General features: G+C 51.8%; 1 protein-coding gene across 1 annotated transcript; it reads right to left on the reverse strand.

Annotated features, from left to right (window-relative positions):
- Positions 1–403: 403 nt before the first annotated feature.
- Positions 404–11,223, reverse strand: Bpifb6 (BPI fold containing family B member 6). The gene is made up of 15 exons (XM_041671020.1): positions 11,124–11,223; positions 9,825–9,924; positions 8,842–8,946; positions 8,218–8,367; positions 8,002–8,056; positions 7,490–7,550; positions 6,746–6,837; positions 5,905–6,078; positions 4,753–4,803; positions 4,270–4,443; positions 3,712–3,779; positions 2,220–2,265; positions 1,472–1,535; positions 1,050–1,126; positions 404–436 (listed from the first exon to the last, which is right to left on the reverse strand). The coding sequence occupies exons 1-15, from the start codon at positions 11,221–11,223 to the stop codon at positions 404–406; spliced, it is 1,350 nt and encodes a 449-aa protein (XP_041526954.1).
- Positions 11,224–11,727: the final 504 nt, after the last annotated feature.

The following is an 11,727-nucleotide window of genomic DNA, read 5'->3' on the forward strand; positions in this document are numbered from 1 at the left end:
CACTTGTCTTTCCCATGGGTTCTGGATAATCGAAAGCAGGGAAAGAATGGAGAGTAACTATTAGCAGATGCTTGACACATATCTAACCTACCCGAAATCTGGGTAAGCTTTCCTTCAGATCCCAGGCTGGTTTTAGACCCTAACCCATCAAAGGGGACCAAAACAAAACAAAAACAAAAAGAAAAAAACCACACATGTTTGTTGGCTACAGAAAGAGACAGAAACACTGAATTGTGTGAGAGTCTTCTTCCTGTTTATTTCCGAGGCCCACCAGGCCTCTAACTTTCTCCTGTCACAGGAAGTAACCAGTGGTGTCAGGGCCAGGCACATCTGGCTCACACTTGGGTTCCTTTGCTGGTACAGAACATGGCAGTTGAAGGCAGTTGTCAGAGTCTTGCCATGGTCATTCCATCTTCAAGTCCAACACCAGGGCACCCTGGTGGGAGAAAAGGGCTGAGTGACGAGGGGGCTGGGAGTGATGAGAAGAGACACCCAGGCTCAGGAACAGATGGAACCAGCCGTGCCCAGGAGATGAAAAGCAACACTTTATAAGCAAAGGCCTTGTGACCTGGAAGGTACCTTTGCCCCTCTGAGCCTTCACTTTTTCAACTGTCAAATAGGAATATACCTTGTCACCTCCTAGAGTAGAGAGACAGCATGAGAGAAACATCCACTTAACACTCAAGGCTCAAAGCCCAACATATAATGAGAAGTTTGTATTTATCGAGTGTTTACTATGGGCCTTCAGGTTCATTGTCTTAGAAAATCAGGACAGCTCTCTGAGGTTGATGTCCACATTCTCACCCCCATTTCAACCCAGAAATGGGGAGGGACATAGAGAGATTGAGGTGACAGAGCTACAGAGTGGTAAGATGGAGAATCCTTCTGTGCAGTCCTGGCTAAGGCCCTTGTTCCAGGACTGGAGAGATTACAGTGATAGCCTTCCCCTTCTCCCACTCTTCCCCTCCAGTTGGCCAGAGGCTAGCTCTTCCTGATCTCCCATTGGCCAAAGTGTTCAATGGCATGGCCTCCCCCAGCCCTTCCCTCACCTCTACTATGTCCAACTCAGCCAGGTTGTAATTGATAGCCAGAAGGTCTGGGAGTGGAAGCCCAACATGGAGGACACCTGAGAAACAAACACAGGAAAACTGCTTGTCAATTAGTAAGACGCTGCCTGGAGCTGCATGGTAGGAGATAGTGTCATGATGGGTTCCTGATGTCTGCTGGCCACACAGGCAGAGAGCACCTATCTGCCTTGCCTTTATATCACAGGCCAAAATCACATTCATGATAGGAGGTCAAGGGTCAGAGCCCAAATTATGAAATGGGCTTTTGCCTCCAAGAAGGCGCCATTAAGCCTACTTTGTCCTCAATGTTTAGCCATTGCCTATTTACTCCCAAAACCTTGAGAGATTTCACAGGTGAAAGCTCCCTTTGGTGATGTGCATTCTGATTCTCGGAGAAGCCTCACCGTTCACCACAGGGATGTAGGCTTTCTGGAGATAATCAGTGATGAAGTCAGTTAACTTCGTCTCCTGGAAGAGAAAGACAGGGAAACCCCCCAAGGCAGCTCAGCATCCCTCCTCAGCCTGCCCTCACTGGGAAACACAAAAGAGGACATTAGAGACAGCATACGGCTTGTCTAAGCAGCCTCAGGCCTGGGGGCTAAGCCCTGCCCTGCTCCTAATCCCTGTTCGGGTGACGTGTAGGGTGATGGGTCTCTGTGCAGGAATGGGGACACTCAGGAGGAAGGAGGGGTGCATGGCCTGCACTCCTGATCTGACAGAAAACTCAGAGCTCATATTGGCCATGCGTCCACCAGCTCCTTGGGCCATGCCTACTCCCAGGTTCCCAGGAAGGTTCACATGTCCACACGGATAGAGGCTAATGTTCTATAGTGCCTACTTGATTGGGTGCTGTGCAGGCAGCCCTGTGGCTAGAGACTAATTGAAATAACAGTCTGGCCAATGAAGGCCAGTCAAGCCACTACCATGGTAATGCTTTTAGAATGGATAAATCCATAGCGTTGTCCAAGTTCTATATGGGAAAGGGAACAAGGACTCAGAAGTATATGGGCCTTCACCAAGGTCAGATAGTGCCAGGAGCCCCAAAGAATGTGAGTGGCCTTGCTCTCTTTACTCTGATTCCATTGTAGGGCCCATCCTCTGTAAACTCATGCTGCATTCAGATGGCCAGGCAAAAGCACATGGGACACTTACGTTGAAGTTGCCAATTGAAGAAGACACTCGGGACAGGCTCAGTAAACTACAAAGCAGAGGGAAGGGTATGGAGAAAGCATGGTCAGAGCGAGTCACTGAGAGAGGGGTCTTTAGTGTCACAGCCTCCTACAGGTGTTCTGTCTGCCACCTGCTTGCATGTGATCTGTGATGGGAGGGTGACCACCACTCATCCCCTCCCATTCTGTCCTCATGGCTCCCAGACCTCCTGAATGGCCTCTCATGAACCCTGCTCTTCCAAACTCTGAGTCCTTGATCATGTATGCAGCTCCATTTATAGCTCAGCAGGCCAGACCCAAATCCTTGAAGGACACAGGGAAGTCCTTCCTTTCCCCTCCCCAACATAGCTCCCAGGAGACACTAACACATACCAGCATTAGGACAGGACACTGGGCAGACATCTGGATTCTGCCCGGCCATGCCCCATCTTAGCAAAATACCCTACATCTCTACAGCCAACTGCATGGGCAAACAATCCCCAGCAGAGACAGCAGCCCAGGACCAGGTCACCCATGAGCACTCCGTCTCTTGCTAACTATGATTGGTCTAGCCTTGCCCATGTGACCCAAACAAAACTCCAGGCCTTGGTGACTATGAGAACTATTAGACCAGGGCACCTTTTTCTGTTGGGGTCACCTCTTTCTGTTGGGGTGCCTTTACTACCTCCTGGTGGGGAGAGGCTGCCTGAGAATTTAGGCAGCAGAGGACGGGAAGGAGGGAGCCAGAGTCTTGAGAACTTTGAGTGCTTGGATCCCAATGGCACATGAGCCAAAAGATTCCCTATCAGGCTGCAAAGCAGCTCCAGCTGGACTCTGACTGAAAGAGTCCTGACCCAATTCAATTCAGATGGATTGCTGAGGCGAGCAGAGGAGTCAGTGAGTGGCTGAGTGTAAACCCTGGTGTAAGGATCCTTTCCCTGAGAGTGTAAGACCCAAGCAGGATAGTGGACGTCAGGTGTGTGGCCAGTGCTTCACTAGAGGAAAGCATAGAGCTAAAGATGCCCTGGGGGAAGTAGCAATTGAGATGGGCCCTGGTTCATTTGGAAGAAATGGCAAAGGCCTATGAATGAAGGGGGATAAAGACCTAATCTAAACTCACTACAGAAGAGCAAAGTGGAAGAGTAAGGGCGGAAGGAGATTTTAGAAAGCCTCGGAGTGCGAGCTAAGATTTAAGATAAGACCACATAGGCAGTGCGGAGCTAGTGAGGGTTCTAAAGCAGGCTGAATGACTAGAGCATCCTGGTAGTGTGGGTTATGGTGGATGGATCTGGGGGAGTGGGGGAGAACCTGGAGTTGAAAGCCAATGGACAAGAGCAAGAGTGGACAAGGCCAGAAGCATGTGGTGACAGTGGCATCGCGATGCACTTGTCACCCAGTCTATGGTGGGTAATGGTGATGGTGAGATAGAAGGGAGTGAGGTGGGGAATAGATCCAGGGCTACTACAGGGATGTCACCATGGTACCAGAGCTCCTACCTGTCCAGAGAGGTGGCCATCTGCAGCCGGTTCTCATGCACTGAGTAATGGGCTTCCAGACCAAGGTGCTGGCATGGGGGAGGGAGCAGAGAAGGCAGTTGGTCCTCCATTAGCACCTCTGCTTCCTGTCCTGTCCTGGGACTGAACCCAGAAGTCTCTCTACACCCCTCTCCCGGGATCCTTATCTCTCCTTATCCTGGATCAGCATGAACTTTCTTGAGCACCTGACCCATGGCTAATGTCTGCACATGGTAGTAACAGATGCTTCTCAACAACACCTCCTCCCCTGCACAGCTCCTGCTCAACCCTTCAAACATCTCTCAGCAAGTACTGGATGTGGGGGTTTCTTTAGTCTTCCACAGTTCTGGAGCAGGCTTTACTATTCTTGGGGGTTGAGGAGTGTTGGAGGGAGAGAGGAGACACTAAACCACCATATAGCAGGTTGTAATGCCAAAGGTCAGGTCACTCCATCTGTGCCTTGACTCTTAACTAAAATCCAAGCATCCCTCAGCCTGGGAGCATCCAACATGAGAGTGGCTACCTACGGGCTCTACTCACAGTCTCCAGGAGGAAGAGGGATTTCGGGTGTTTGCCATGTCGCCGTGCTACAAACATCTCCAGGCTGCCGTGAAGGTGCATCAGGCTCTTTCCAGCCTTCATGGTGACCTTGGGGGCTTTGTTTATCTTGACTTTGATCAGCAAGGGCTTTGGTTTGTGGTAGGTCTTGGCCACCTGCAAAGTCCAAGGCATACTCTCAAAGCCAGCCCTTGGACTTCAGCCCAAGGGTGTCTCAGGAAGTCGCTGGTTTCTGCTGGAAGCTCAGTATGCAAAGACCTGGAGCTATTTCCATGATGAACGCAGAACTCACAAGATACTAGAGCTGAGCTGTCTGTGGCTGAGCCCAGAGAGTGCTCTGTGGAAAGGTTGGGCTGTCTCCACACTGGGCAAAGGGCAGGCACATTGAGCGGCTGCCTCCCAAGCCAATCTCCTTGCCTGGAGGACAAAATGAGCATGGTGGTCACAGGTAACTGGGGCACTCACCTTCGGGATGAAGTCAGCCAGTGTCCTAGTGGTGTGTGACAGCTTACCAACCTACAAATCAAAGTCAAAGTGGGCACTGTGTAAAGTCGTTATCCGATATCCACCACTCTGCTTCAGGAAGCTGGGGCCTCAGAGCCTCTTCCTTCATCTCATGTACAACTCTGCAATCAACCTGGGGAGGACCCTCCAGCCCCCAGCTATTATTTACATACCCCAGCTCCCGTGGCTCCTGACCCAAGGTCAAATACTGAGAAAATGTTAAATGAAAAAGCAGGAAGATGGATGGGAGCACGGCCAGGTGTGAGGGACGAGAGGGCAAGGCAAGTATATAGACAGACAGGCAAATAGAAGGGGGCACAGAACAACAGATGAGCGATGGAACGGGGGAGGGTGGGTAGAAGAGTAGATGGAAGTGGGGGGAAGGGACCAGTGTGGATGGTAGTGGGTGGGATGGATGCGGAGTAGCTGAGTGGAAACCAGAAGGTGTCTGGGAAGAAAACAGGTGAACTGGTTGGTGAGAAGACGAAGGGATGGCAGCAAGATGGGTGATAATATGGTGTGATGGGGCAATGGAGGAGGGGGGCGGATGCGCAGGTGGGTACCCAGCTGGATGAACAGGTGGGTGACAGAAGGGACAATGGTGAGACATGTATGGTAATAGTGATGTAGAGGCGCACTTATCCACAGTCTGTGGTGTTGGTGTGAGGTGGGGAATAGAACCAGGTCATGAAGACACAGCAGGTGGATGATGATTTGGGTCAAAGGAAAGTAGTGGTTGCCAAGGCGTGAGAAATGTAGGGAGAAGGGTGCTGGGGTGACGAGAGGATAAAACCTCCTGCCACACAAGCCTTGACCTGATCCCAGTGCCTAGAACCACCGTGGAAGGAGAGAACCAACTTCAGAGAGTTGCCCTCTGACCTCCACATGTACTTATTTTTTTTTTCCTTAAAAAAAAAATGTAGGTGGGTCACTGAACGGTTGGTTTGAAGACAGGTAGACACAGGTCACATGGGCAGAGGAGGGAGCTGTAGGCAGGGACAGCTGCCTTCAAAGCCCCCATCAGCCTCACTTCTCCTACGCTGGTCCTGCGTCTAACCCTGGACTATTCCCAGGTACAGAGGCAAAAGCAGTGGGAGTGAGGTGGTGGCTCACCCTCTTGTCATTGAGGTTCACTTCCAAGGACTTCTGCAGAAGGGCCAGCTCAGCTGTGAGGAAGGAGGCTGAGAGCAGCAGCTGTGACCCCTTGGCTGCGTCCTCGGGGAACTCCAGGGCTGACCCATCAGTGGCGAGCTGGATAACTTGGCTTTCCTGAAGCTGCACTACAGGCTGGGGTACAATAGGAAGGACACTCAGCCATGTGGGGATGAGACCAGCGGAGTCTTGGTCCTCTGACCACTGGGACTCCGGTCAGACCTCAAGTCAACAAGACACTGTTAGAGCGGAACAGGTGGCAGTGGGTAGAAGTGGCTTGAAAAGGCGAGCATCAGCCACTAGGTCCCCTGCAGTTTCTCCTGGGAGTGTTTAGGTCATTTTAGTGGCTCTGACTCTGGCTTGGGCCCTTATGTGTGCAGAGTGTGGTATGATCCCCACCACATCATTCTCACAAGCAAGGAGAGAGGCCCCAGCTTGACAGGAGAAAGCCACTCGGGCCCTCTCATCTACACTCTTCCAAGAGACTTGTCCGTGTGTGTGTGTGAGCACCCAGCTCTGCCACAACACTGCAGAAGCCATTTTAGCCTGGTCTCTTCCCTGTTTCAGTGTCCCTATCTGTACAATATCAGGGCACAGTCACTCTCTGAGAAACATTAACGATCCTGCAAGAAATGAGACCGAAGTCGCCAGCCCCAGCAGCCTCACTTTGAGCAGGGTGAGAGGGGAGTTCTCAAGGCAAGGCTCCTCCTACTCGTCACCTCCCAGCCACCTGTCAGGGAGAAGCAGCCACACCAGCACCTCCAAGCCTGAGCACAGCACCCTGGGGACCCTCGCTACTTACACTAAAGTCCACCTGGATGTGGCTAGCTGTGGTGACTGGTGGGGCTGTCAAGGCATATTTGACAGTGCCCATCTGGTCAACGGGCATGGGTACTGTGGAGAAGAGCTTCCATTCAGTTGGGCACCAGTCCCAGGAGCAGATAAAAAAAAGCCAGAAGCAGCCACCGCTCCTGAGCCAGCCTATCCCACTGTGTGACCCAAGAAGTGGCTTAGATCTTGGTAACCCGTTGTCCTGCAGGCCCAGAGTCTGAGCGTTCATTCACCAGGGCTCTTGCAACCATGACAACACATATGAGGTTGCAATCATGAGCTTTTCACACGTGAGGAAACTGAGGCTGAGGGAAGAGAAATGAATTCTCCCAGACCCCACTGCTGAGGACAGGAAGGCAGGGAGGGATCTTCAAGGCTCAGCCATTGGATTTCCTTTCTCCCGTCTTGAGGGACACTGTGGACCCCAAATGGTAGAGACAGCAGACCTCTTTAACAAAGGATTCAGGAATGCCCAGCCAAGACAACTCATTAGTCATGAGTCATTAGGGATTTTCTGCAGAGCAGCTGTCATGGAATTCAGGTAGAGAAATGAAAGGACCCAGGCACCCTGTGGGGTTTCAGACTTCTCATCTAGACAGTATGGGGACACCATGACCTCAGCCCTCCTCTTGTCCTAGAGACAGGCTGGAAACAGAGGGCATGGACATTGAAATCCAGCTAATGTGACATCCTGTGTGGAAGAGGAATGTGTCACCTGTCAACTTGGTCCATTTCTTGTTCACATACACCAGGACAGCATCGATGGCTGGACACATCTACAAGTAAAGAAGGCAGCAGCCTCAGTGGGTTATACACACAGGGAGACTCCACAATACTCCACAGGGAATCCTAAGAACCCCAGAAGGACAAAAGCTGGGCGGGGAAGAGGCGCTGAGGCCCAAGTCATGAGACTATCAACAGCAGAGCCTGGATTAGAATCCAGATGCTTGCACACCATGCTGAACTACCAAGGATTCATTTTCTGGGGCTGGCCGTAAGCAGGGTGGTCAAGCTGGGACACACACACACTGGGGTTGCCTATACCTGTGCTCACGGCAGACATCACTAGGTGACCATCGCACTTCCCTCCTGAGCCAGCCACAGACTCTGAACTCTTCTTAGCCACTATCCACCCATCAAGGTCCCCGCTTAAGGGCAAATTCCCTGGCTGCCCTGGCCACAGCCGCTGCACCAAGAAGGGCTGGAGACTTGTTCAGGGTCACTCACCAGGCCAGGAAGGACCTTGCGCAGGGTGCTGTCCACAAACTTGCTGATGGCCTTGCTGAGACACAGGCATGGGGGAAGGTGTGAACAGAGCACCAATGACATCAAGTTGGACAGAGGACACAGAGGGGCATGGTTATAGTTCAGCGGCTCAGGAAGAGGAGTGTTGGAGAGGAGCAGCACGGTCCACCATGCTTCCCAGACACAGGACCCCCTTACTTGTTAGGCAGATTGGTTTTCACGCTGACCAGGATGACCTCACAGCCCTCGCTCCTGAACATGGGAGTGCCTGTCTCCTCATCCTGCAGAAGCCGATTGGTGGCTGTGATGTTCTGGACCACATTGATCTCCATGTTCCCTCCTGTGAAGCTGGAAGACCAGGCAGGCAGGCAGGCAGGCAGGCACTGTTGGTATCTCTGCTACTGGAGCTACTATCCCTACCTTCTTTGCCCACAACCTCAGCATCTGAGGATGGAGAGGGCAGGATCTAACCCCACATGATGAAAACTCAGGATGGGGCCTTCTCACAGTCCCATAACCGGTCCTCCCACTCCCGCTTACTTTGATGAACTCTGAACTTTGAGCACCTGAAACACTGCTTTGCTGTAATCACCTCCCCAGAGCCTCCCTGACCTCTCTAACACTTCTCAGTCCTTTTCCCTTCTACCAATGATTCTGTCTGTGGCTGTGCTTCACCTGACTCCCATCAAAATAGAAGCCAAGTCTACAGTCACCTCAGATCCCAGCAGCCACATAATAAACAGTCAGTACACTGTGCATGAGCATGGGAGAGTGAGACCAGAGGACAGTCTCCTTCCCCCACTTCTCCCTTTCCACACCAACCTCTTGCCGGTGATGGTCATGCCTGTGGACACACACTGGAAGATGCCCACTCCAGGTACGAAGTTCAGTGTGATGACAGGTTCCAAGACATCCTTTACCTTCATACTTAGAGGGAACGGACACATACGGTGATGAGAAGACAAGACCCACGCCCTCTACATGTTCCACCACCACCTCACTGGGAGGTCTCGGGAAACTTCTATCCCACATCTACCAGGGCCATCCGAAATGTAAACCAAAGGCTTGGACAGGGACCAGTCTATGTACAGGAAACCCTCATGTGTGAAGAGAGGCACATGGCTGATTCTATGTGATCTTGGGCTAGTCCCTTTTCCTCTTTTGTCCTCAAGTTCTCCAGCAACAAATTAGGGAGGCTGGATTGGATGCAGGTTTTCCAGCAATGTCACCTTTGATATTTGGGGCTTAGTAATAGCCCTGATCTCGACTCATGTATACTAATAGCACTGTCCCGTTCCTTCTCAAGTTGAGACAACCTAAAGTAACTCTAGACAAATATGCCCCTGGAGATACTGCCACCTCTGGCTCAGAAACGATCATTCAAGAATCAGGTTTACAAGGATGTGGTGCACATACCTCCACCTGCCCATCCTGAGTTCTTGATAGACATTGCTAATCTATCCAATTCTGCTATTCCAGATAGTACCCTAAAACCAGATAGTGCCTCAGAACACTCCCCAGGACAGCAGTCTGAACAGCCCCAACCAGCCATGATGGGGCTTGCAAGGAGCCCTTTCCTCCCGTTACTGGAAGACTGCCAATACCTTTCCAGCCCCACCATTTGAAGACTTGTTTCCGTTTGATTTTATGTATATTTAGTGAGCTCGTTTTCTCCTCTAAATGACTTCAGGAAGGAATGGTTCTCAGGGCATGACTGAGAAGTCCCAGGCCAAAGCATGAAAACGCCTGCCTGCACCAGGTTCCTACCCATCCATTCCTTGTTTCCACATAGACCCCCTGCTTACTTGCTGAGGCCTTTAATGGCCTTTGCCCCTGGCTGTGGGTTGCTAGCCTCTGCAGCCATCTTCTCCAGGATGTGACTCTCTTCCATGGCACTCTGGACCTCTGGAAAGGAAAGGATGTCAACTGACTCTCAGCCAGAAGGGGACAGTTGCCAGGAGGAGGTGGCAAATATCACCTGGTCCTTTGGAGAAAGACTGGGACTTTCCACTGGAAGTGAGGAGACAGGGCAAACAGGTCAGGCAGAGGGTGTGTCAAGGCAAAGGAAGCGGGGAAGTGGGTGGATATTGAAGCAGGTCAGGGTGAGAAGAGAAAGGAAGGAAGGGAAGAAGAAGGAGGAGGAGGAGAAGAGGAGGAGAAAGAGGAGGAGAAGGAGGAGGAGGAAAAGGAGGAGGAGAAGGGGGAGAAGGGGGAGAAGGGGGAGGAGAAGGAGGAGAAGGAGAAGGAGGAGGAGGAGGAGAAGAAGAAGAAGAAGAAGAAGAAGAAGAAGAAGAAGAAGAAGAAGAAGAAGAAGAAAGAAGAAAAGAGGGGCTGAGAATATTTATTCCAGGGGTAAGGGCAGCAAGGAATCTAGCTAACGGGTGAAGAGTATATACAGAATATAGCCATGGGGACCCAGACAAACAGCATAGTAAGTGACCAAAGCACTCCTCTGGGAACTGGCTACAACAGCTTTGAGCCCAGCACCAAGAGAGACTGATTTCCCAGGAGTGGGGTGTCCAACCCTCAGGTGATAACCCTGTTAGAAACCCCGCCAGCAGAGTCACCGGCTAATTTCCAGAGGAGTAAATACTGAGTAAAACGCGTTGACCTCTCACACCTGACCTCAACTGTTTCATGGAGCTGGGCAAGGGGTGGAAAATGAGGCATGATTCCTTGAGGAGGTTGCTCCCACGTATCTCTCAACCCTGCCTGGGAAGAGCTGGTCACCTTGTTTGTATTTCTCCACACAGACAACACAGACAGGGCACAGGACTTGCCTGGGGTCACAAAGCAGGTTGACAGAGCTGAGGTTTGACCCCCACTTGTCACCTTCACAGCCCACACATGGGCACCAGCCCCTTACATTAGAGAGGAGGAGGGACTGGAAGGGAGCAGGATTTCTGACTACATCCACTGGAGGGAGTTTGGGAGGTTGGCTCATTTTCTCTGGGCCTCCACTTCCCCTTCTGTGGAATGGAAGGGCTAAGAGGAACTTGATGCTTTGTAGACTGGAGATGCTCAAGGCCTGCAGACTTGGGAAATCATTACCTATCCATCTGCTCCACATCCCCCTGGTGCCAGCCCAGGGCCTACCCACTCACCGTGGTTCATAATGTCCATGCCCAACCTCAGAAGAGTCCCAGGGTCAGCTCGAGTGCCAGCCAGAAGGCCGCAGAGGACCAGGCACAGGATCCACAGCATGCCTGCACCTGTACAGAGGGCTTGGAGTCACACCAGGGATCGTACTCTCCAGAAATCCCCTTTTCCCGTGGACACAAAGCAATGGCCAGCTTGCCATACGGGCAGTGGGAGGGTTAGCTGCAGATCTGCATGAGTTCAAATGCAGCTCAGTGCCCACGGTGCTGGACTCACAGGGGAGCTCCAACCCTTCTGCATCCAGGAGCTCGACCTGTAGTGTGCACACATCCACCTGGTCCCTCGCTTACTCCAGCCCAGCCTCACTCACCGCTGGAATCCAACACTCCAACTCAGCCCCTGGAGGTCCCTTGAAACATAGTCTTACCAATGGGGAAACTGAGAGACATAAGAGGCCTCATAGCCAGAGAACGGCAAACTGAGTGATGAGCTCCTATCTCGGTCTCTCACTTCCCAAGAAAGCCATGCTCGACCCTGGTCCTCCAGGAATCCTGTCCTCTACTTACCAACTCCTGAAGTTCTCCCAGCAGAGGCCAAGTGTGCAGTTCT

The sequence above is a fragment of the Microtus oregoni genome, unplaced genomic scaffold (assembly GCF_018167655.1).
Source record: "Microtus oregoni isolate MIOR12 unplaced genomic scaffold, Mior012 000020F_ref0000438, whole genome shotgun sequence".
NCBI classification, from domain to species: Eukaryota; Metazoa; Chordata; class Mammalia; order Rodentia; family Cricetidae; genus Microtus; species Microtus oregoni.